General features: G+C 37.5%; 1 protein-coding gene across 2 annotated transcripts in view; it reads left to right on the top strand.

Annotated features, from left to right (window-relative positions):
• The first annotated feature begins 1022 nt into the window (after positions 1-1022).
• Positions 1023-25764, top strand: part of nup210 (nucleoporin 210) — a 46153-nt gene continuing 21411 nt past the window's right edge. Inside the window, exons 1-28 of one of the 2 annotated variants that reach the window (XM_088330836.1) lie at positions 1023-1370; positions 4646-4785; positions 5035-5166; positions 6288-6384; positions 6982-7132; positions 9721-9853; positions 9930-10085; positions 10461-10529; positions 10640-10746; positions 12466-12606; positions 12721-12858; positions 12964-13119; positions 13957-14155; positions 15667-15812; positions 21047-21265; positions 21443-21616; positions 21746-21938; positions 22100-22206; positions 22985-23089; positions 23319-23420; positions 23543-23671; positions 23968-24095; positions 24172-24307; positions 24387-24449; positions 24775-24954; positions 25034-25114; positions 25186-25317; positions 25502-25660. In XM_088330836.1, the coding sequence (XP_088186962.1) occupies positions 1222-1370; positions 4646-4785; positions 5035-5166; positions 6288-6384; positions 6982-7132; positions 9721-9853; positions 9930-10085; positions 10461-10529; positions 10640-10746; positions 12466-12606; positions 12721-12858; positions 12964-13119; positions 13957-14155; positions 15667-15812; positions 21047-21265; positions 21443-21616; positions 21746-21938; positions 22100-22206; positions 22985-23089; positions 23319-23420; positions 23543-23671; positions 23968-24095; positions 24172-24307; positions 24387-24449; positions 24775-24954; positions 25034-25114; positions 25186-25317; positions 25502-25660 (3822 nt within the window). In that variant the 5' untranslated portion in view covers positions 1023-1221. The remainder of the gene's footprint in view (positions 1371-4645; positions 4786-5034; positions 5167-6287; positions 6385-6981; positions 7133-9720; positions 9854-9929; positions 10086-10460; positions 10530-10639; positions 10747-12465; positions 12607-12720; positions 12859-12963; positions 13120-13956; positions 14156-15666; positions 15813-21046; positions 21266-21442; positions 21617-21745; positions 21939-22099; positions 22207-22984; positions 23090-23318; positions 23421-23542; positions 23672-23967; positions 24096-24171; positions 24308-24386; positions 24450-24774; positions 24955-25033; positions 25115-25185; positions 25318-25501; positions 25661-25764) is intronic. The other variant, XM_088330837.1, reaches the window with a different exon arrangement.

Raw genomic sequence — 25764 nt, 5'->3', positions numbered from 1 at the left:
AAGGTACTTTTAACAAGAGATCGTATAGTGTTTTTTTAACGTTTACAATTAATTCAACATATTTTTCTTTAGTCTGAATTTCAACCAACATCATCCTTTTTATATATATATGAGAAAATAGAAATAATAACAATAATGAGTATAAAAACAGGTACAATTTACCTGCAAATGAATGAGTCACGACACAACACGTGGTAAGCTTCTCTGCTGGCTTTGATCTCTATAAGGGGAATTAGCATTTGAGCACAACATGCAACGTCCGGCAAAACTAACATAAAAGGCGACAGAAACAAAACGAAAATAAATCCAAACAGCTTGACAACATCAATCACATTACTGTGCATGTTGAGAGATTTGTCAGTTGTGGTTTCAATGTTTGAAATTAACTTTTTGCGGAGCACCAAAAGATCGTGTCTTACTGTTGGCAGCTCGTTGTAGACTGCCAAAAACCTCCACCTTCCTGTCGCAAAGTCTAAAGCCAAACCAAACCTTACCACAAACCAGCAGGTGGCACTGTTGGACTCATCATTGCAGGACACTTATACAGAAACTATACAACATATTTCAGCAGGAATTTCAATAAAACAAAAGTTATTATTACACCCGTTACATAGGCACGGTGTGGAAAAAAAAGCATAAAGGCTCTTTGAACTCAGTTGAGCATTGTCAACATATACTTAATAGAGAAGATATCTAGCTTCCAAATTTAAGGACACCTTAAATACCCTCCCCATCATTTATTTAAATGTATTTCTTTTTCATTATTAATCTGAGGAGAATCGTCCTCTTTACCTGACGAATAGAAAGATTAAAAATGAATACAAATATTTTTTCCTCATACCTTACTATCTCAATTGAGTATTATCAGTAATTATTTTTAATTACTTCCAAAAGACAAGGAAGTAACCGGTGTTATTATTTTTTCTCACCGATCGCCATTTGTCATCGCTCGCGAACTGAGTGTGAGTGTACCTTTAAGAAAACGCGTCATACTTGTTGACGAGTGACGTTGGCTCACTCCTCGCGTGTTCTCAAATCCAATAGTTGCTAATGGCGGGCTCTATTAGCTATTGTCAATGTGACTTGTTTTTAAATTGGTAAATTGATTTGTTCTCTTTACGGAACCCCTCAACAAATATATCACTAGCCATATTTTAATGAGGCAAAATAACTTTATAGCGGTTTCAATTCATTTGGTTCAGCTACAAGCATTGAGCGGAAATGCGGTTCGCGTTACTTTTACTGTCATTCATTAGCTGTTTTAAAAACAATGGCTGTTCCAAGCTTAACATGCCCAAAGTCTTGCTCCCGCTTGCCAGAAGTACACGTATTAACTTCACGATGGAAACGAATGAAGGCTGCTACCGATGGTGAGTAAAGAGAAATGTGGACATGCTCACTTGAGTGTAGAAGTGTCTTATTACTTCCTCTCATCACGTGCATACTGTACAGGAAGGGTGTCAGACCAATTTTAGCTCGTGGGCCACATGGTAGAAAAAAATGGTAATTGTCTGCATTTATATAGCGCTTTTCAATTCAACGAAGACCTCCCAGAGCGCTTTACAATGTGCTTCACACTTACCCATTCACACACACACTCACACACCAATAGGTAGTCAGCCCTGCAAGGCGCCTACCTGCCTATTGGGGGCAATAGGGTTTCAGTGCCTTGCACAAAGACACTCCGACATATAACACGGAGGAGCCGGGAATCGAACATGCGACCTCTTGATCCCAAAACGAGCGTTCTACCCCCTGAGCTAAAATACTTTCGAAATTTCATAAAAAGTGTGCATTATCTGGAAGTCTGGGGCTCTTTTTGGTGGCTCAACGTTATATTGTGATTCAGGGATTTAAGATATGACTATAAAACGATTATAAGCTTTTTTTTTTCTCGATATTTATTTCTCTCACGAATATTTAATCTCTTATAGTGTTTATCAACAGTGCAGTCACTTGAGATATTTTTTTGTGATTAAGACAATACAAATAAATGTGACTTGACTTAAATTTGTTAAAATTAAACCAAACAACATTTTAATTAATTTCCACAACCGTTTATTTAACCCGAGGAAACCCATGCAGGCTCTAAAAAACAGAAAAAGATTCTGGAGTTGCCAAGTCAAAGTCTGAAATTGAATCCACTTGAGATGCTGTGGTGTGACCTTACACAGGCAGCTCATCCTAGAAAACCCTCCAATATGGCAGATTCTGTTAAGGATATGACAGGGTGTGCAGTTTCCCCATGCGTGAGAAGAGAAGCAGGACATTGTGGTTCAGCCTTTAAGAATATATATTCTTAACAGCAAGCAAACAAGAACACGGCTCCATTCAATCCAACATGGCAATCAGCAAAACGAAATATGGTGTGTGCGTAATGACGTCACTCAATGTAAAACGTCTTACCGCAAATTTCACAAGTAAGAGTGCTATTAAATTGACAAATCTTAACAGATTCTAAACAATTTTGCAAAGAAGAGTGGCCCAATTCGCTTTTAGGTTCAGAGGGCAATTACGTTTTTACATACAGCCGAATAGGTTTTGATTTGTTTTTTGTGCCTTAATAAATGGTATTAACATTTCAACACTGCATTATGTAGTACCTTTGGTTGTCTCTGTGATGTTAAAAAATGGTTTGATGGTCTGAAACAATTGTGAGTGATAAATAAGCAAAAAACACAGAAATCAGGATGGGGGCAATACTTTCTCGCAGCACTGTATGTAAAATTGCAAATCATTGTGTAAAGCGATGAAAATACTCTGATGCTTCTCTTGGCATTGTCTCACACTCTACTTAAAATTATGTGGCAGGCCACATTTTGCCCGCAGGCCATGAGTTTGATAAACACTGTGCAATGTCAAAACCTTCCTGTGTGGAGTTTGCATGTTTTCCCCGTGCTTGCGTCGGTTTCTGCCGGGCACTCCGGTTTCTTCCCACATTCCAAAAACATGCATGTCAGGTTAATTGGGCGGTCCACATTGTCCCTAGGCGTGGATGGGCGAGTTAGTTGCCTGCGACTGGCTGGCAACCAGTTCGAGGTGTCCGCCGCCCACTACACGAAGATAGCTGGGATACGCTCCAGCGCCCTCGCGGCCCTACTGAGGATAAGCGGTGCAGATCATGGATGAAGTTCTGGGGCGGCAGTAGCTCAGGAGGTAGAGCGCTTGTCTTGGGATCAAGGGATATCAGTTGGAATCCCGGCTCGTCCGTGTTACATGTCGAAGTGTCCTTGGGTAAGACACTGAACCCCTAATACCCCCAATAAGCAGGTTAGCGTCTTACATGGCTGCAATACAAGGCCGCTATTGGGAAATGTGGAGCACATTGTAAAGTGCTTTGGGAAGTCATTGACTTGAAAAGCGCTATAGATATGCAGATCATTTCATTTCATGAACAAGTGAAGATACTTACAAAATGGTGGCTTTCTCTAGTCTGCTTGTAATTATTACAAGTAGACGTTTTATTACAGTTCATTGCTCCTTAATCTTAGTAATTTCATGAATTTTTTCATTCATCATTTTTTTTCTTATTATTTTAATGATCACTGTCAAAGTTGCTCTTTAGAATGATTCTATGGATAATTTAACAATTGATATAGAAAAAAAGAAGGAATCGGAAGCTCCTCACCAGTTTCCTAGTAAATAAGTAGCTGCAGTGTACGGATGATTAGCTTTTAAGCATGCAGTCACACTTTTAATACTTTAATTCAGTGTGTTTCTCAAACTTGTTTGGAATCACACTTTTTCATGTAATAATCTCGAGGCACACTTTTCGTTTAAAATGTTGAAAAAATATATTTCGGGACCAGTTTCATGTTGTTGTTTTTTAAAGCGCAAATTATCACGTTTTCCTATTTGTTTTCACAATGGTTTAGGAGGTAACAAAGGTTATTTATTTTGGTTAATAATTTTGTTGTATTTTGTATTTTCTGCCAGTTTTTTTTTTAGCAAATTAAAAAAATAATCATGAAAACCCCCCCAAAAATGAGCAAGATTTTCCCTCAATTACATTTATTTATTTTTATGCAACACAATCTGCTTCATCAAACCCGTTTTCAAATATAGATCCCCTATTTTCATTATTATTCTTATTATTACTATTTATTGTGTTAAAAGAACTGCTTCCACCAGTTTAAATGAAGGTGAATGGTCACCTCCGTTTCAGTTTTGATTCCAAAGACAAGACTGTAGAGATGGGTATCATTGTGACGTATATTTCAATTTGTGTGCAGAGCACGGAGGGAGAAGGCTGAACCATTTGATTGCGTTTTTCGGTCGTTAACAAAAAAGTTGCCTTTATGCTATAGGTGGGTTGTCACCACAAAAAGAAGTAAACACAGTTATTGATAACAGACGCTGGTTATTACAAAACTGATTAACTGAAGATTTAATGCTTGCATTTAAAAGCTTCAGCTTATTCCCTTTAGGCAAATGTTTTATGTATTGTATTGTACAGCTGTTTGTGTGCAAATTGTTAGTATTCTTAACCTTTTGTCAATTAACAATTGATGCGTTTTTTGTGCTGTGTCTAAATAAACAAAATTCGTTTGTTTGTTCAACTTTCATAATCCTTTCCGCTGAAATTGGTTGTTTTTTCATAGGCAGATATCACTGTGCTTTTCCAATAATTTTTATGTACTTCCAGGACATCAACTCGACCAGAGGTCGTGAGCATCCAGCCCATAAATGTAAACACAGACAGAGGCTGCTCCAGAAGGGCGCTTCTTCAAGCTATGTCAACGCAACCCTCCAGATTGACAAGCATCATTCTGGCTGAAGATGTTGGTAAATATCACTGGAAAAATATAAATCCATTGTGCTGTATACAATAAAACAAATCTAATCACAATTACTGTACCCTGTCTTTCCTTTTTTTAAGTATTTTTCAATTGTTTTTGTATTTTTTGGTAAATTTAGAAGTGTTTTATATGTAGTGCATTACAAACGTCATGCAAGCTTCTATGCTTTTTTATTTTTTATTTGAATACATTTTAGATATTTTAGTATATGTGGTGTGTTGTTCTTTATCAACAGTGACAGGACAGGTCCTACGCTGTGACGCAATTGTCGACGTGATCTATGATATCACCGTTGTGTCGACCACCAGAGAGCTACACCTGGAGGATTCACCCCTTGCACTTGAAATTAATGCACTGGACTCTGAAGGTGCTCACAAGATTATCTTGCTCTCATTATAGCGTTGGTCTATTGTTGCTCTATTCATTATTCCCATAACCCAGCTAATTAACACATCCAGGTTGTTCTGGTTTGATCTATATTCCTTTTCGTTTCATTTTTTATGTTTTCCGAGAAAGTCTTGTAGCTGCTCAATCCAAACATAAACACTGGCACGTAAGTGGTCGGCTCTGTAAACGACGAACTTAATATTGAGCAGTTATAAGTTTAATGTGTTATTAATGTTTCAAGATTTTTCTGAGATTAACTAGGCATATGTTGATTGTATATTTTTGTTTTGTTGGTTTCACTTCTAACAAAGTATGCATTTGTGGTGATCGTAATAGACCATCAAATTGTTCTGTCTCTCTCTGTTACTATGAAATACATTGAGAAACGGTCGTTTTACTATTTGCAAACATTTCAACCTTATTTGCCTCAGTCGTTTGAAATTCTCCCTCCTTGGTGGAATTGCAGGTGCAAGTTGCTTGTGTGTAAACAAAGGAGTGACAACTGAAGATCTACTCTAGGTGGAGCAAATCAAACTGATAAAGGCCTTAGGTCTTACACATGGTACTCGCTTTAGCACCAAGTAGACCTCCGGGAAAACACGAGTAGCCAACTTGTCAAGTCTAAAATGCCTCTCAAGTAATGGGGCATTAAAATGTCCTTGGAGTAATGATCTTTTGAAATGACAATCTCTTGCAGAAATATATAAAGATGAACTACTCCTACATTATTACCCGATTTATCCTCTTTTGAATTATGGTTGATAGGCTATTTAATGAAAGCATTTACATGTCATTACATAATATTTAAAGATGGTTTGATCAGGATTGTTTCAGATGAGTGTATGTCTCATACCCCTTTACAAAAATACCCCTGAGGCTGTAAAGTACATTGCAGCAGTTTCTCCCATCAAATGCCCTTTAGTTTTGTACTTGCTGATTCTGGTTACAAGTTGTCTGATAAACTTTCTCCACATTTTTATCGAGCAACAAGTGAATACGTTTTCAAACCTAAATATAAATTACCTACTCCAGTCGAAGATAATGTTGTGTGAGCAGGAGGAAAAATCATGCATGACTTTTGTACTTTTCTTTCCTTCACAGGAAACACCTTCAGCACACTTGCAGGTCTAGTTTTTGACTGGAGTTTAGTAACTGATGCAGATGTAAACGGATTTTCTGATTCCTATAATTCATTACGGTATGTTGTTCGTATGCACATGATTTGATAGAAATGGAATTACACGTCTTCTCTGGTCAATAATATTTTGTTATATTCAGAATGAGGTCGCTTATGAGATATGAGTGCCTTCTTAAATTCTGGGGTTAATCATTCACAATTAGACCGGTTTCTTTCTTAATATTTAAGCATTCAGTTAGAGATCCAAGTGCCCTTCAGACATCAACCACTATGGTGTCTCATAACAATATTGACCACCAGCTCCTCATTTAGTTTTTTAATTAAAGTTTAAGGACCGTATCAGTTGTTACTTTCTGAGTTTGCCTGCTGTATGGAGACCAAATATTTCTACAATCCTGTGTGTTTGCATGGAATTTAGTGCTATGCTTTCAAGCACAAAGAGCCTTGTCTAAATGGGTTTGAACATATGCTGTGGGAATTTTGTGAGTCTAGCTGCAGAATCAATTCGGGATTATGATGTGAGATACGAGTGTGATATTACAACAAAATTAGTTTTTACCTCAACAACCATAAGCTTTCATGATGTATAAACAATTGCTTTTGATCAAAAAACAAATAACTGCAAGTTAACGTTTCTGTATCTCATCTCTTCCCAAGGTTCCTGAAGTTTTCTGAATCCACTTACACACCTCCTGAATACATATCTGAAATGGAGCGTGTTGGAAAACAGGGAAATATCATTTTGGTGTCAGGCCTGAAGACGGGGCATGCTAAAGTGAAGGCCAAAATCCAAGAATCTCTGTATCACGTAAGATAACACACATCAAATGTATTACCTGAGTATCAGACAGCTTTCAGGATTCTCTTGTTAGCACAGAAGAAAAATTTAAATTGTTGCTCCTGTGTGACTGCAAACATTCCGTAATGGAGGGGATCCAAATATAGCAAGATAGGAGATTTATATCTCATCTCATCTCATTTGCTACACCGCTTATCCTTAGTAGGGTCGCGGGGGTGCTGGAGCCCATCCCAGCAATCATCGGGCAGTGGGCAGGGGACACCCTGAACTGGTTGCCAGCCAATCGCAGGGCAAACGGGGACAGACAACTCACTCGCTCATTCACACCTAGGGACAATATGGACCGGCCAATTTACCTGAAATGCATGTTTTTGGAATGTGGGAGGAAACCGGTGTGCCCGGAGGAAACCCACGCAAGCACGGTGAGAACATACAAACTCCGCACAGGAAGTCTGGAGCTGGATTTGAACCCACGCAGGAGGTTCCCAAGACTTGAACTGTGCCACTGCACCGCCGTGGTTAGGGACGGATTACCAGGAGATTTATATATTTGATATATTTTTCATGTATAAGGTGCCATAAGGATATCTGAGAGGCCAAATATAACAGCGCACTGCACTATGAGATGCATGGAACTTCAGTAAGTTCAGTAACTACAGTAAGAGCTAAGGTTGTATGAAAAAAATACATTTAAATAAAAATTATTTATTTTACAAAACACAAACTACACATTAACACAACTGGTTTTACCTCTAAAATTAATTATGTCATTCATAAATGGTTACTATGCTGTCCTTTCTACAGAGTATCCCCTTTTTCACCAGCTAGACAGCTAGTAAACAACATCCCAAATAACCAGACTTATTTTCTTTAACTGCTTTTTATGCAGCCAGTGGCCTCAACCATTACATGTATAAGGTTGCCGATAAACCCAAAAACAAAGTACAAAAAAGTCCCCGTTAGGATTGCTAACTATATAGATGCATCCGAGGCTAACCTAAGACGTGCTAACAACAATTCAAGTTAGTTCTCGTAATTTTGTACAAAACGTTTCCATCAACCAAAGTCTTCATTCAAGTTATGTTTAATACTCATGGTAAGCTGTGATATGATTTAAATTATCACGATAAAACATTCATCAGCTTATATCAATAATTACCACAATAATTATCAAATCTTCTTTCACATTTTAATACTAATTTTTGCCCCAAATGAAAGTTGACCAAACCATATGTTGCTTTTATCAATATTTAATGTCATAACAAAGATGCATGATTAAAAAATACTACACAGCATTTCACAAATATGAGGGATGTTAAAATGACTCAAAGTTAACAAAAAAGAGTTAATAAATCTCCTGTTTATGACTTTTTCCAGCATGCTTTCAGTTGGGAATGCTTGGTGATACCCACAGTTTCTTTATTGCTCATTTTGATCGTGTTGTATTTCTTTCGCTTTGACTCAGTGTGAGCCTCTATTACTGTGAAATAATTGTCTCGTCCTTGTCAGTTTCTTGAATGTTAGTCTGAAACTTGCATTGTCATTACATCAGCGCCCCCATTTTCTCAAGCGCTCCGGTCGTTTGATTACAGTTGAAATTATCGACTTCTAATCAAATGTTTTTGTTATTTATTCTGGCAAAAATTATATTACTGTAGTTATCGAATCGTTTTATCACCCAGGCCTAACTTCCAGACAATTATTGTCCAAAGCAAAACAAATAAGAGGATTTGAAATGAGATTTAGAAAGTTGGTACCTGGGGAAGTTCTGCGCTTCTCTTTTGTTTTTTTTTAGCAACCAACAATGAACATGTTAACCACAAGAAAGCCCTTCAGGACCAGTCTATATTTTTCTAAGGCAGAGCAGTTACTATATGCAGTGTCAGTTGTAACTATGCATTTCCAATTTTATCCACCATATTTCTGGTAAGAGGTGCACCGGATTTTAAGAGGCACTCTCAAATTTTTTGGGCAGTTTGGGGATTTTAGGTAAACCCTATAGTCCTGGAAATTTGGTACATCCTTTTTAAAGTTTGTTTCATGTGCAGCTTGTTTTTGTTTGTTTGAGTTCAAATCAAACTCATCAGTTGACTAAATGAGAGAATTTGGTTTTGTTTTTGCTTGTTTGTAAGTAAAAAATAAAAACCAGATTTAACCTAAATTAATCTAATAGTTTACACGAAATACTTCACTTTTAACAATTCTACTTAAATCGATCTATTTTGACGTAAGGTTTACGAAGTAATGATCATAAATTTATTTTGGCAACCTCTAGTCAAATAAGGCAATGTAACTGTTTTACCATATAACCCCCCCGGTTCCAACATTACACCTCCAAATAATTTGTGCCAAAGTTGACTGAATCTATTCTGCTGCAGTGTGGTTTTCAAGCAGAAAAGCTTGCACTTGAACACATTTTCAGGAATCGTAGCATATTAACAACATGGTTGTTGGATTTTACACTTGGTGGGTGGTTAGTCAGTCCAAAGACCCAAGTTAACTTTATTTAATATCCTCTTTGAGGCGAGCACCCTTTGTAAGCACCGTTCTTGAAAAAATAAGCTCTAGCTTATTATATTGTTATGTCTGTGTTGCAGGGTGTAAACGCAGCTGAGGTGCAACTGCTAATCTTGGAAAACATCTTGCTGAGCCCCGCACATGACGTTTACCTAATGGCCGGATCATCAATGCGATACCAAGTCTTGGAGATAAGACAGGGCTCAATAACTGGTATGACATTTGGGTGGTGTTTGTATTTGATTCTTATGGTAAATCTCATGTGATACTGTCACACTCTGTTTTTAAGAGCTTTCAATGCCATGTGATCAGTATGAGCTGCACCTTCAGAACAGCATGGTCAAAAACGGGAACCCGGATGTGGCTGTTGCACGTCTGGACCAAAAAACCTCCACAGTCACAGCCATTCAGTTGGGGCACATAAATGTTGTGCTTGAACATAAAAGTATCCTTCTGGAAAGATCTCTTAAAATGATAATATCAAGTTGCATCGTAACATACATAGCTAATTTCCAACTATTTTGAGTGAGTTGTCTAGTAAGGCATGTTTCTTGTTCAAAATGTTTTATGTTCAGTAATCCCTTGTTTTTTTGCGGGGGTTGCGTTAAAAAAAAGTCCTGCAACAGGCAAAACTATTAGAATTAGAAACATTTATTTATTTATTAGATATCAGTACTATTGAAGCCACAAAAAGTAGACCACGATACATCGAGGGAGTACTGTACCTCCCATTAACATTGAGTGGTCTGCCCCAGCAAAGCTCTCTGCACATCCTTCCTCGATTGTGTCCGTTTATTTTTTCCTTACAAATAATATTAAGGCCTTCGAATGCAAGGCGTCTTTCGTCTTCCCAACAGCACTCTGTATGTGGTGGAACCTGGTTACCTAGGTAAGTTCAGCCACTCTAGTTTTTAAATTAAAAAAAAAAAAAATTTTTTACTATCAAGAGGAAAGTGATTTTTACAAGAATGTTTTTTTTCACCTGTTTGATTCATTTAGGTTTTAAAATCCAGCCTGGAGACAGTTGGGTCCTGGAAACTGGTCGATATTATGATGTCATGATTGAAGTGTTTGATAAATCTGGCAACAAACTCTACCTTTCCGAAGTAAGTAAATGTTAATGAAATCTTTTTTTTGACCATGAAACATGTACATATGTTTGAAATTATTCCGGTTCTTTTTAGATATAAATATTATACATTTTTTTACACCTGAGAAACAAAAATCATATTAGGACAGACAGGGATCCTGCGGAAGTCTTAAAAGGCTTTGAATTCGTTATTTAAAATAAGGCCTAGATTGGCATTAAAATCTCTTGCATAACATTTTCGAAAGTCTCCAAAATCTATACGCATTAAAAAGATTTCCATTTGTTTGAACTAAAAAGATTTAGTAACATTAATCAATTGTCTTTTTTTAATAATTAGCCGATTTACTTCTGTGGGAACATGGAGTGACCACAATAACGGAACTATCAAAACGATGATGTGGTTTCAGTCAGGCTTTTCAGAGCAAATGCAATTTTTAGGACTACTCACAATACACCGCAACTTGGGACAGACCTTTACTTCGGACAATGGGAAGATGTAGATTTAATGAAGGGTTCGAGAACATTTTTCGCCAAGGATAAAAGCTGTGCCAGGTAATGTGTACGAGGCACAATGTATTGTGTGAGAGAATTATTTGTGTTTTTTGTTCTGTTTTTTTTCCTGACTTGGTCTTAAATTTGAATTTAAAAGGCATCTAAAAAGTCTTAAAAAGTCTTGAATTTAATTAGCCCTAGGCTGTAGGAACCCTCTAAGAAAAAATACAGAATTGATGAGGAAGTACTATACATGCAAAAAGTGATATTTTTCCGGTCTTGCAGGTGAGTGGCTAATTAGTTCCTGGTTAACGTTCTTGCTTCATTCACAACAGGTCAAAAGTTAGAGAAATGTTTAAGTTTTAGGTTTAAGTCACACTCATAAGTTGCATCCTCCACTCAAACCCCTTGTAGTAGAAACAAAATAAAGACTATTTTTTTTTTTTTTTGTAATAGGTGACCTAAATTTATGTATCAGACATACTTTATCCGCGAGCCTTGGATTAATTGAAATGTTCTTTCCTCTTTTTAAGTGAACAAAAAGTTAACCGAAATATGTTTGTAAAATTCATATGGAGCATGTATGTTAAAGAGCTGATGCACATATTCCATACAGTAACACCATTTTCAAGAGAATTATAGAAATCAATTTACCTGGGGGGCCGCCGAAGCTAGGGTTTGGGAGAGGTCAGGCCGAATCAGGTTTTCTAACCTAAAAGTAAATAAGTTGGGAATTATTATTAAAATCAATAAATCGGTAATAAATTCATCCACACTTGGTTAGGGGTGCAAGTGCCTCGTGGTGATAAAAAAGTGTGTGTTTGTGTGTATATATTTAAATAATAAGCTAAATTACATGAACTGTCATATACATGACTTGTTTTTACACACTGACCAAGGGCTGGGCAAAAACTAATGAAGAAAAATGGTCCTTTGTGTCTTAGTAAATTTTATTCTTGTGTTTTTTATTACTTGTGCTCGGTTTCACAACAGAATACTCTAGCATCTATTCGTCAATTCACACCTTATCTTTAACCTATTGAGACGGGAGCTTCAAACTTTCATCCTGAGGGCCGTAAATAGTTTCTGGGCTACCCCTGACTATCAAAACTTTTTTTTTTTAAGTTTGATATGCTTGAACATAACATAATTTATATTCCATTTCACAACTTCCCTGTAATATTTTTCAGGCATATTCCTTCCATAATTGACTCGTATTCCATTTCTTCCTTTTCTTTGGCAGAACATACGTATCAACACCGTTATTTCTCTGGAATACTTTGAAATTTTGCACTCCTCCTTGAATGGCTCCTATCACAGGGTCAAAGCCATAAAGGATGGCCTTTGTGTCATTGAAGCTACTTTAGTAGCTGTTGAGGATGATGTAAGTATGGTTCACACTTCCTCATAATTACCTAAAACAGTTATGAATGTATAAACAAGATGACGGACCTTGAAAAAAAGCCTGATAATTGCCTGTGTTCTTCTTGTGTTTTAGAAAGGTGTGCTCCACACGCTCACCAACCCAAGACACAATGAACAGGATGTTGGAATCTATAACCCTATAGTTCTTAGTCCCAGTATTCTCACGTTCCCATGGCAACCCAAGGTCGGCGCTTATCAGTACACAATTAAGGTATGATTCATTTGAATGAGGAAGATGCTGGCAAGCTGTTGATAGAAAAAGTGTGTTCCCACTAATGCTCTGTGACGATATAGCTTTGGATATTATTTTGGATAGGCAACAGGCGGCAGCGGCCATTTCAGCTGGTCTTCTTCCAACACAAGTGTGGCCACAGTGACTGTTAAGGGCGTAATGACAACAGCCAGTGAAATAGGTGTCAGCATAATTATGGCCCGTGATGTGCGCAACCCACAACACTTTGGAGAGATGAAGGTAAGGTGATTCTAGATTAAAGTTTTAGTCCAGGGTCTTAAACTCAATTGACTTAGGGGCTGCCGGTTCTTGGGTCGAGATGAGGTCAGGCCAAATCTGGTTCCCTACAAAAAAGTGATGATAATTTTTTTTTTATGTTTTCAAATATAATTTTTAAAATCCACTGCACAAAATGAGATTGTAAAATAAAAAATCATTAGAATTAGATATGAAAATAAATCAACAAATCAGTAATAAATTAATCCATTATATTTGGATTATTTACTGATATTATTTATTGAAAAAAAACTGCTATTGACTCACCCATATCAGTAGAAATAAACAACCCTGGTCAAAATATTCAAATAAGAACAGTTGGATGTTTTCCCCAACTTTTTTTTTTCTTTCAAAGCAAAACCTTATTCAGAAACAATCAACAAAATAACTCAAACTCACCCACACGTTCATTTCCTAATGATACAATATAATTAAGCCACGTCTACACACATGCACATCAAACATAACCATGTAAACTTGTTATTCATAATGTAAACCTGCTGCTTTTGAATACGAGTGAATGAGGAGTCTTTATATATAAGCAGGTATTAGTTATGTAATTTATTTCGTTTTAGGAATAAATATTCCTCTTTAGATGTACTCATACTTAGTGCATTTATTTCATTAAATACAACAATCCGTTGTAAGCTGTTTGAAAACATTTAGCTTTACAAAAATCCATTTTACAATTTGTCATTATTCAAGTTGTGTGAGCATATATTTCACAAATAAAACTTGTGTATACTCTCTTCCAACTTTGACTCTGATCATTTTTCTTGTATTGTATGTTTATTCCCTTAGGTATATGTTGTTGAACCTGTGGCTATGGACTTTGCTCCCTGCAAAGTGGAAGCCCGAGTAGGCATGGTTCTAGAGCTGCCTCTCACCATATACGGCTTACTAGAGGAAAAAGGAATGGAGCGTGTCATGTTGAGTGACTGTTCCCACTTCGAGCTGCAGGTTGATGAGGAAATCCATGGCATCTTCCAGCATCTCAAAGGCAAGTTTGCAAATGTCTTTAGAGTGCAGAAGCTGCTTTTGTGCAGGAAAGATCAATGACCTTTACATGTTGCCAGTTGCTTCATTCACAGTTGAATTGGCCTCAAAGGGAATGTGACAAATGTGCATGTGTGAGGGTCATTGATCGTCTTGTGGAGTACAGTTTTGTCAAGTCAAACTTGAGCTGGTCACAGGCTAAAACAAACGCATTTTCCGGACTGTAAGTTTCTCGAATATAAGTACGACCGGCCCAAAAATGCGTAATTAAGGAGGAAAACTATATATTAGTCGCACCAGAGTATAAGTTGTGTTTTTGGAGGAAATGTATTTAACAAAACCCAACACCAAGAAAATACAGTGCTGCTTAAAATAATAGCAGTTTAATGTGACGAACCAGAATATCCCTGGTTTTTAGTATATTTTTGATTGTTACCAGCCAGACAAGTTACCAGTAGGTGCAGTAGTTTCTCAGCAACAAACAAGACCCAGCATTCATAATAGGCACACTCCTAAGGCAGTGCAATTGGGCAAATAATTAAGGCGCACCTAAAAGCCTTTATTTTTTTAGAAAGTAGACCTTGTGCCTTATTATACATTGCACCTTATATATGGATCAATATTGAGTCGCAAGGTCTCGTAACTAAGGCAATCAGCCGCAGACTAGATTTTCCCCCGTAGGCGAAGTATTCCGCGGTGTATGCTGGGATATATATACCGGCGTTTCATTTCCTGACCAATGTGTCAATCATCATTCGAATTGGTCACGATTGGCGAAATATATTTGGAGGTAAAGGAGGCGGGTCTTTAGCATTTACCGGCTCGCATAGGCTAAATCTGGGCAAAACAGAGCCTGCAATTGGGCGAAAAAGATTAATGTGATTAATGTGAATCACACATTAGATTGCTCTTTTACTAGTCTGTATTTGTGAACAGGAATTAGCCAATATTCATACTTAAACCCCATACAGTGCCTTGCAACAGTAAAGCCCAAACTTAAAGAAAGTAAACCTGAAATGTTTTCTAAGAATGAACAACATGTGACATATAATTGTGAAAAGAAACCAAATGTATTTAACATTTAATACTGTGCTAACAAATAAAAAAATTAAAAAGTAGTTTTTGCGAAGATCCCTAAGATTTGCTCGTGATCTCTATACTTTTACTAAGCACTGTAGAACATCTTTAACAAGAGATCTGCATGTAGGAGAGCACTGAAATATCAGCAGCTTTGTGAGATTTGATTAAGACAAAAATAAATGTTTAACACTTTGGTTTGATTACAAAAAAATGTTTTTTTGGGAGCAAACACTTTTTGTAAGATTCACAATTTAAAAAATAAAAGTTTTAAATCAGGATTATGCCACTTCCCAAGGCTATTTTAACTCTCATAGTTAGTCGCACCACTGTTATCATCAGTTTACGAATACATGTAAAAAGGGAAAGCAGCTCTTTGTTATGGAGGGACAGAAGCGCGTTCCATTTTTCACCAATAGCTGTATTTATGCTTTGCAGGTCGACTAGCACCAGGCCATGGCCACTGCAGTGGGGTGAGAGCCCAGGCATTGTCCCCAGGGTATACCACAGTCACAGTCAGCTACACCCATGGCCATGTTCATCTCAGTGCAAAAATCACTATTGCAGCTTATCTTCCACTCTCTGTAAGTCTTTAAAAATGATGTTTTCGAAGCTTAAAACGATACAATGTATAATTTTACACAAAGTGTCTTGCGGTGCATTTTTGTTTTTACCAACTAAGACTCAAACATCCTCTTAGTTACAAATATTAGTATAATTTGTCTTGTTAACAAGTGCAAGCAGGATGGAGCGAGAAATCGACAGGCTGCTCTGTGCAGTATCTGGTGTGATATTGGACTCTTTGGTGACAACACTTTTGCTAAAATATTGGGTGAAAAACTTGGTTATTGGGAAGTGGGTAGAAGTAGAGCCACTGTTCTTCTGTAATGTAAAGGTTGCTCAAGCATCTGGTTTGAATGCCTCCTCCCCTGGGTACATCCTGACATAGGCGTGTGCCTCTGGCAAGACACCCTGGGACGCCAAAGTACACACTGAAGATCCCATGTCTCTCTGTTAATGTCTAGAGATCCTGATGGAATAGTACTGGAATTATTCATTTAGTATGTATGTTGAATGGGATTGCAGTTTTATTAGTTTTTATTTGGCCAGTAGCAGTTCGACATTCAATTTTGCCCCTTTTAAAGGGTCAGTGTCACAGTCTAATGCTGCAATCTTAATTTCAACACAGAAGTCACATTAAACGGTTAAGAGCACAATGCTGTCACAAGCACTTTTTAGTAACAAAGTAGCTGTTTTTTGTAAGTGATTTTGTCAGTATATACTTTAAAGGACACTTGGGGATAACACTTATGTTTTGGTATTTAGGCCCGAGGATTGCTGCTTTTAGTATCAAGAAAGAGAGAGAAAGAGAGAGAGAAGATGCTGCTGCTGTGTTTTACCCATGCACTGATTTGATTGACATTTGCATAGAAATCAATCCTACATGGTTCATGGATCTCTTAACGGCATGGGTTTTTGGGGCACGAAGGAGGACGCAATTCCGGGCAGCTTTCTCCCCTGTTGACGGTTCCTGGCCTGTTTTATGGTCGTGGCAAAGTTGGCACCAGTCCATTCCATAATGTTGTCAGTTTTTTTTTTCGGTATTCCCCTTTTTCTGCCCCCTTGGACTGTGGCCTGGAGAATTTTCCAGGCCAATGCTGATGATCTTGTTATGTGAAGTTTTTGTCTGGGCACAGCTTACAACTGTTCTTCATAGGGTCCAATGTACCCGCTGATGGTGTTGGGCACTGTATTATTTGTCACATGGGATAAGTAGCTGATGCCTAAAAGTTTCCTGTAGCATCGCATCTCCATGGCCTGGATTTTCTGTTCCAGTTTTGCTTTGAGATTCCATGTCTCGCAAGTGTACAAGAAGATGGAAGTAATCCGTGCTTGCATGAGTCTTATCTTTGATTTCACTGCTATGTTCTTGTCTGTTCAGAAGGGTTTACGTCTGGCAAGTGCAACTGTGGTTTGAGCTATCCTTGCCATGATTTTTGGTTCTGAGCCCCCTTCTGATATGACAGCTCCAAGATATTTAAATTTGGTGTCAGATTCTAGCTCTTGCTGGTTGATGGGGATGTTTGTAGTGATAACTTTGGGGTATTTGGTCATTACTTTTTTTTTCTGCTGATTTCCATCCCATACTCAAACCGACTCTGGTTTGAAACCAAGCTCCAATGGTACGATTGATCAGTCCTGCACTGTTGGCTTTGGCATACAGTTGTTCAATGGTTTCTGGCTTATGTTGTACTTCTGCATGGTGGCCCATAAAGCGGCTCCCCATACTCTGTCAAGCGCCTTCTTCAAGTTAACAAAATGTGTTCAAGGTTTCTCGGGTGTTTGAAAATATGTTCTGTGGACCTCCTTCCTTCCCTGAAACCTGCCTGTTCTTTGGCTAGTATAATTTCTACCTGTGGTTTCAGTCTATTCAGTAGGACCTTTAGCATAATTCTACTTGCATGGCTGATGAGACTGATGGTTCTGTAGTTGGAGCATAGTTGAAGGTTTCCTTTCCTTGGTAGCTTAATTACTTGCGATTTTGTCCATGCGATGGCCACTGTTCTGTTTGACAGATCTTTCTGCAAATCTTTGTCAAGATGTCTATAGTTGGTTCACCACCATTTCATATGAGTTCTGATGGGGTGTTGTTGATTCCTAGAGATTTTTCATTCTTTAGGGAATTAATTGCTGCCTGTACTTCTTCTATGATGATAGGAAAGTTGACACTTACTAAACCGCATATTTTATGTATTTACCTAATCAAAAGGCTGTTGTTTTATCTTAATAAAAGCATGCTACGTTTTATTGCTCTCTTTTTGTTACCCATATAAGGGTCACATTATGCACGTTCCGCGTAGTTGTTTTCGAATCCTCAAAATGAAAGACATCAAAAATTGGATTTCTTCATTGAATTTTAAAAATTTGATCAAATACAAATTTATTGCAATTTATTAACGTTAAACTTGACGAGGTATCAAACAATAGTCATGTGGTGCATTATTCCTCCACAGTATGCGCTTTAGTAAAGGTTTTAATTTTTGCGGCTCCAGAAAAAAAAAATTCTGGTCCAATATGGCTTTTTTTACATTTTGGGTTGCCGGGCCATGTCTAGAGGAAATACTGATACTCCCTATTGTTGTGATTCTTGAGGTCTGGTCTCAAAGACCAATTAGCCTCTGTCCTTGAATGTGAAAACGCCTGTAGTGCACACACTCGCATATTCACACACACAGGCTGTTGAAGCAGAAATGTGATGATTATGGACTCTTCAAATGTTCCCCTCTTGGCTTTCTTCCTGGCTCTATGCATTTTAATTTTGTATTATACGCTTGCTCATTTGATTTATTGAAATATTTTTCCTCTGCTGAATAGGAACAGAGATGGGCTTTAAGATTTGTTATAGGATATAAAATTTGAAGGTATGACATGTTTTGATGAAGTGTCTTATGCACCATTGTCTAACATTTCAATGCTCTTGAAGTGTTTACATTTTTTTTCTGCTAAGTGTTACATCCGCTGTACACAATACACTTTCATCCTAGACCTTCTAAAGCATTGTTCTCTAAAAAATGACTGACGTTCATTAGTGCTCCTCCGCTTAGCTCTGGAAAAAAAAAATGACAATTTTTTTTCTCTTTTCTCTGCTGCTTTGTATTACAGGTCTATTGCTCAATTTCTTTTATGTTCAAGCTTTTAACGTTACGCATGCAGGCCCTCAGTTGAGGAGCAAATACGCGTCTTCACAATGCCACCGGTAACTAAAACATGCCATGCCACGTAGCACTGGAAAGCTTAAACTCATTCGGAGTCATGGGATTCAAGCTATGATCATTTCAAAATGTACTCATCTCAGAAACATCACGATCAGGCTGTTACAAGATACCCGATAACTATAAAGCCGGTATAACTCAACCAAATGGTGCTGTACTATTCCACTTATTAAGTAATTCTTCACAAGTGGTTACATTCACGAGAGTCCAATAAAAACAACCGTGTAGAATATTTATCCGCCTGTTTCGCCGTGTTCCTCTTAAAAGTAAACTCTGAGAGCATTTTCAATATGGCCGTAAGCCTCTGACCTTTTGATTGACACCTCTCTCGACCAATTACAAGCTTTTTTTTCTCCACGCTTTTCAGCCTTCCTTTAGTCTAGAAGGGCTTACAGTGGAACCTCGGTTCTCGACCATAATCCGTTCCAGAACCATGTTCGAAACCCGATTTTGTTCGATCACCGAAATAATTTTTCCCATTAAAAATAATAAAAATAAATCGTTTTAATCAGTTCCAACACCCTGAATGTTTACCTTGAATGTTTAACGTAAACATAAAGCTAACCCAGGCTAATCGTACGTTCGCGTAATCTTAATCTTCTGTATGAAAGATTACGCTAACATGAACGTGTAAGAATAAAAAAAATCAGGTCGTTTACAAGTCATTTAGCACCTGGGTCAAGTGGTGAGCGGTTCATTGGAAAGGGGGCTCTAACACCCTGAATGTTGGGCTCCGTTCCAACACCCTGAATGTTTACCTTGAATGTTTAACGTAAACATAAAGCTAACCCAGGCTAATCGTACGTTCGCGTTATCGTAATCTTCCATACGAAAGATTACACTAACATGAACGTGTAAAAAAAAAGGGGGGGGGGGGCATAAACACTTTGTACACCTATATTAAAAGCGAAAGCAAAACGAAGCACGTCCGCACGCGATAACAGTTGGTCACGAAAAGAGCGATGTACACCCGTACTCCGCTCAGCATCGCACCCTAGCGTACGCACTCAAGCATTTCCGGTGTTCGAACTCCGATTTTTTGACCGAACAGCGAAGCAAGAATTTCTCAAAATTTTTGGTCGGACTGAGAGGCGTTCAAAACCGAGGTTCCACTGTATATTGAGAAAACAGACATGACCCACTTAGGCAAAAATAAAAACAAATTAACCAGTATTTACCGGTTCAAATTGCTTAGCCAATGAAATTGCCGACATATATGTATGCAATTTTATGATGTTTATTCAAATCGGAGCTGAAAATAAACGTGTGTAAATACAACTCTAGATCCATTTTGAAACGCGATTATCCCGGGCAAGTGTGCACAATCAGTGATTGACTTCTGGAAAGAGAAGTTAATCATGTACAACTCTTTCACAGTATCTAAAAATTGGCCTATGTAAAATACATGGTTGCAGAGGTTTAACAGTTGTAAAAGGGTTGTCTCTAAACAGCCACTTTTGGAACCGCTGTGACCTACCTTTAGAAAAAATGCGTGGAATACTCATTAAATTTTTCAGCTTATGATTAAATTTGACCTGGGGCCAGGTAAGGCTTTTATGCTATTGTCCCAGCTGTTTTCTTGAGATGCCATGCAACACTCTCCTGCAAGCATGAAATTGAAAAAAATAAATAAAAATCAGGCAAGCATAAAAGCCTTTGATTTATCTGTGTTCCAACTTGAATTACTCATTGTTATGAACGCTTTCTGTAATTATTCCATTTTGGGAGTTAAGTGTTACCTTTTAAAAGAAGCATTAAATTTACTTTGGTTTCATTTTGGATTTGGATTTTAAGTGAATTTTATTGGCTTGTTAAGGGTTTAAATGTATAGTTCGATGAACGAATGAATGACCTTTATTATCACTATACAAGTGTAACGAAATCGGACGACTTTTCCTTCCGGTGCAAGTAAAACAAATTAAAAAGTTAAAAATGTGCAAAAGGATAAAAAAGGTTTTCTAAATGTGTTGAAACATGAATTATCATTTTGGCTTTAAAATATCATGTTTTTATTGCTGTGATTTTGTCATTTATGTCATTGGCAGGCTATTGACCCTGTCTCTGTGGCTGTTGTGACATTGGGTTCCTCCAAAGACATGCAGTTTGAGGGTGGACCTCGACCTTGGGTTCTAGAGCCATCTAAATTTTTCTGTAATCTACAAGCAGAGGATGAAAAAAGCGTGAGCATTTCACTGACTAGCTCAATTTCCCATAATTCTGATCAACATCTGGTCAGTGTAGGCTGCAGAGCATTGGGAGAGCAGGTAATTTCTCCATTCTTTCTAAGTAATGTTATACTATCTTTGTATTGATATTCAATATCCATGACCTTTTCTTTTTAATGCATTTCTTGGTTGAATCAAATCTATTCTGATCCCTGAGAAGAAACAACATTTGTATGGTTTCCCACTCTAATGATCTATAATATTGTAACTGTGCAGATGCTAGAAGTGAGTGTGAGTAACAAGGCCAGTGTGACCAACCCTTATCCTGCTATCGAAAGGACATCGGTAAAGTTTGTTTGCACTCCTCCATCACGTCTCATCTTGGTCCCAGTGTACGCCATGCCACAGTTGGAAATGGCGTGCCCTCTGTTGCAGCAGAATAAATATGTGGTGCGCATAGTATATTTTCCTCTCTTTCAAAAATGCACCCAGTGTTGTGATATTGTGTGATTATAGTGTAGTTTATAGATATATTTCTTATTTCTGATAACAGCATTTTCCGTTTGTATTGTTTTAAAGGTCCCAGTTTCGAATTACCACAATTCACTTTTGGACCTTGCTGCTTTTGATCAAGAAGGGCGAAAGTTTGACAACTTTAGCTCACTGAACATAGGATGGGAATCTACCCAAGTATCCCGGGCCAGTATTGAGCGTTCGCTACCCTTGACACTTCACCTTTTTGAGGATGAAAACAAACAGTTGAAACTACATGGTACAGAACGGTCTTTTCCTAAGTCTGTTAAATTTCATTGGACCTACCTGCAATAGAGGAGGGAACTGAATCTTTGACTTTCATCATTAGTGTTTCGTAGTCTACATTTTTTCCCCCGTTTTCTTTTTGTAACAGTTTATTTTCTTTGTCATCTGTAACAGGCCGGCAAACGATTGTTGTGCATCGTCAATCAGGGACTGCTGCTATAACTGTGACAGCGCTCGATTACCAGCGTTCACATATCAAAGCAGCGAAAGTTCATAATAGAGTAAGTGCCAAACATAAAAATTTATTTTGTCATTGAGCTAAATGTTTTGTCTTTCAATCTAACTGTGACCTATTAACTCATGAATGTGTGGAAAGATCTCCAGTCCATATGCACCTATTAATGTAACCAATGCTCAAAGCTTTTTTTTAAATTTTATTTTATTTTTTCATATTTAGGCAAGCTTGTATTCTCGCCGCTCCTTTAATTGTGTTCTAGTTTGTCAAGGTATTGATCCACTAGTGACTAATGGTTCAAAAAACGGCAATGCAGCTAAGACGAGCAGCCTGGCTCTTTTCATCGTTTTTTGTTCAATCCAGAACAACTAAGACAGAAGAAACTCAAGTTTGATACATGCATGCTGGAGGAGCAGCATCATGCACTTACATTTTCTTGCCCGCTTTGCTCCTCTCTCGGCTCTTGAGATTTTGCATCATGTTTACATGTTACACAAATGTCACGTCCAGCCCTGCAAACGTTAGCCTTTAAGCTTTTTTCCTATATCATTAAAATTATATCCGAGCAACTTCGTGAAACAAACTATATGAGCAATTAAATATGCAATTAAATTTACTTGACTGTTGGTAAACAAAGCAAAATCCTGCAGATTTACTCACTCCATGTGTTGATAACTCTACTGTTTCATTATTGGTAAGAGTAAAACCATACATTTCCCTTTCCATTTATTGTAAAAAAATGTGGCTTCTATATATTGTCTTATTTACCTTTTATATAACTTCAGTAAATGTATTTATTATTTTTCAATTATTCTGATGTATAGGTTGAAGCATTTACTCCTGTCTCTGCCACATTGGAACTCAAATTAGTCGAAGATGTGCAAGTTTTTCCTGAAACATTGACCTTATACAACCACCCGGATCTAAGGGTAAGTGAAAATTTGTATTTAATTTGAATTAATTTGTAAGTTATGGTTCAGTTCATGTATTTGTAATTTAGTACTGTTTATTTTTGTAATAGCATGTTTGAATGTTCAAGGTTCTCATGGAACAGCTTAATTTTTTGAGGTTAATATAGGACATTCATAAAATGCATACAATATGCTAATAAAATCATAAAGTTAAGATGAACATCTTTGCATGAATTCTTTCTTGCAGGGTAACCTTTTGCTGCGGGAAGGTTCAGGTCACTTTTTTGTTAACACCAGTGTTAAAGACATTGCACATTTAGACTTGCAAGACAGCAAGTCATCAGCTCAGGTATGTGGGGCTATTTGAAATACTACCTGTGTCATAGTTAAAATAGAAATACACCGTTTGAAGCACAAGCAATCAAAAAGAATCATCTTGCTGTTTTGAATTTCTCCCTTTGTTATCCCCAGGCTACCCCAGTCCAGCCAGGTATTGTGCAAGTGCTGGTTTATGACCTTTGTCTGGCATTCCCATCGACAGCAAAAGCCACGGTGCACGTTTCTGATATCTTGGAGGTGAATTTAAGAGTGGTCGACAAGGTCAGTTTACAGTACGTTAATCCCTAATTTTGATTAATAATTGAGCAATGATCCTCATTGCAGTATAAGTAACACATTCCATACATTGCTAAGTAGCACTCAATCTGTTTATACTGTATAAATGTTGGTTTTAATATTCATGGGCCTTACTTGACCGTAACATTCAAAGTCAAAAAATTCAAGTCAAATTTATTTATATAGCCCTTAATCACAAAAATGTCTCCTTGGGTTTCTCTTTATTTAACTGATGAATTTTTGATATCTATAGTAACGAGCCTCATTTTTCTCAATTGCAGGTGGAAATTGGTAAATCAGTAAGATGTTACGTCCGAGTGTTGGATGATAATAAGAAGCCTTTTCCAGCCAGTTATTTCCGTTTCATGAAATTGAAAGTTAAGGCAGCATCTTCAATAGTGTCACTAATGTAAGTTATTTGGAAAATGTAGCTGTTTGTCTTATCTGATACCAAAGGACAAAGCCAAATGTTGTTTTTTTTTCAGACCAGTAGTAGAGTCCACAGAGCTCGACACTGCAGTTTATCTAGTAAAAGGAGTTTCCATCGGCCAAACTACGATATCCGCAGTCGTAGTGGATAGGTATGAGAGAAAATTATCATCTGCTCCTCAACAAATTGAGGTATGTCATTGGTTGACGCTACTTAATTCATTTTCACAATACCTGTCATATGCCAACTGTGTAAACTGTTTCTTAATAGGTATTTCCACCATTCAAGCTCATCCCCCGTAAAATGACTCTGCTGATAGGAGCAATGATGCAGGTGTGTTTATGTGTGTGTGGTCCTGATGATTGTGACAGCAGACAGTTAGTCGTCCAAAAGGGACTTAGGCTTCATCTGGAAAACGGCATTGGCCTCGATGCTGAATTTACAGATCCTTTTTCAGAGCACTGTAGTGTTCATAAAAAAACACTGTTATCTAATTCAGAACTTTATGAACTAGTATGCACAATGGATAAAGAGCTTTTGTTAAAGGTTCATCTAATGAATTTTGCTTGTAATTATGTCGTGGTTAAACAGTCGCTTATAACTTTTCTGAAATACTTGTTACATTTACATTACCTTTCAAAAATACTTCTTTTTCTAGATCACATCTGAGGGTGGCCCTCAGCCTCAGTCGAATATTTTGTTTTCAATCTCCAATGAAGACATCGCTTCTGTAAATGACATTGGTCATGTCAGGGGTATAACCATTGGAAACGTCACTGTGGCAGGTCTCATTCAAGCTGTTGATGCTGAAACTGGAAAGCTGGTTGTTGTGTGCAAGGTATATGATAATGCAAGTGATTTTTGTTTTATTTTTTTATTATCAAGCGTTACTTCATATGTTAACTCTGTGTCTTTAGGATCAAGTAGAAGTTGAAGTTGTGTATTTGACTGCCATTCGAATTAAAGCGCCTATCACTCGAATACAGACTGGAGCGCAAGTACTGCTTTGAAAGTGTACAGTGCATCTATTGTTTCCAATTGTACTGTTCTAACTAATTTCCTTCTGTAGATGCCTGTATATGTGATGGGTTTGACCAATAGTCAGACACCTTTCACATTTGGCAATGCACTGCCAAGTCTTACCTTCCACTGGTCCACAACCAAAAGGGATATCCTTGATGTCCATTCTAGACATTCAATGGTACACATCTAATTTTTAATTGTTTGCTCTTGCATTGAAGTTTTTCATCTATGGTTCATTAGATCAGGATGACTTTCTCTTTGCCGATGGTGTTTTTGTATGTTCCATAATAGATCATATTTGTCCTTGCTTCTTTGTATTTCACGCTTAAGCGTTGACTTGATTTTCTTACCTTCACTGATAGGCAAACGTGGAGCTCGACTCGGAGCACAATTTTGGCATGAGGGTAACCGGTCGAACAAGAGGCCGGACCGGGCTCAAGGTTGTCCTTAAAGTTACTGAACCTGTTGTTGGTCAACTTGCTGGCAATCTTGCAGAGCTCAACGATGAGATTCAAATCCAGGTACAAACTCAAAAGGCAGCATTGAAGTTCTTTATTTCCAGGTTATAGGGTTTGTAAGGGTGCTTGCCATGCTTGAATTTTAATGTTGTGTTTTCAATGATTGT

This window comes from Urocampus carinirostris, chromosome 3 (assembly GCF_059441175.1).
Source record: "Urocampus carinirostris isolate Australia breed hairy pipefish chromosome 3, RoL_Ucar_1.0, whole genome shotgun sequence".
Classification (NCBI taxonomy): Eukaryota; Metazoa; Chordata; class Actinopteri; order Syngnathiformes; family Syngnathidae; genus Urocampus; species Urocampus carinirostris.
Note: the sequence above shows the minus strand (reverse complement) of the source record. Positions and strands in the feature narration are given on the sequence as shown.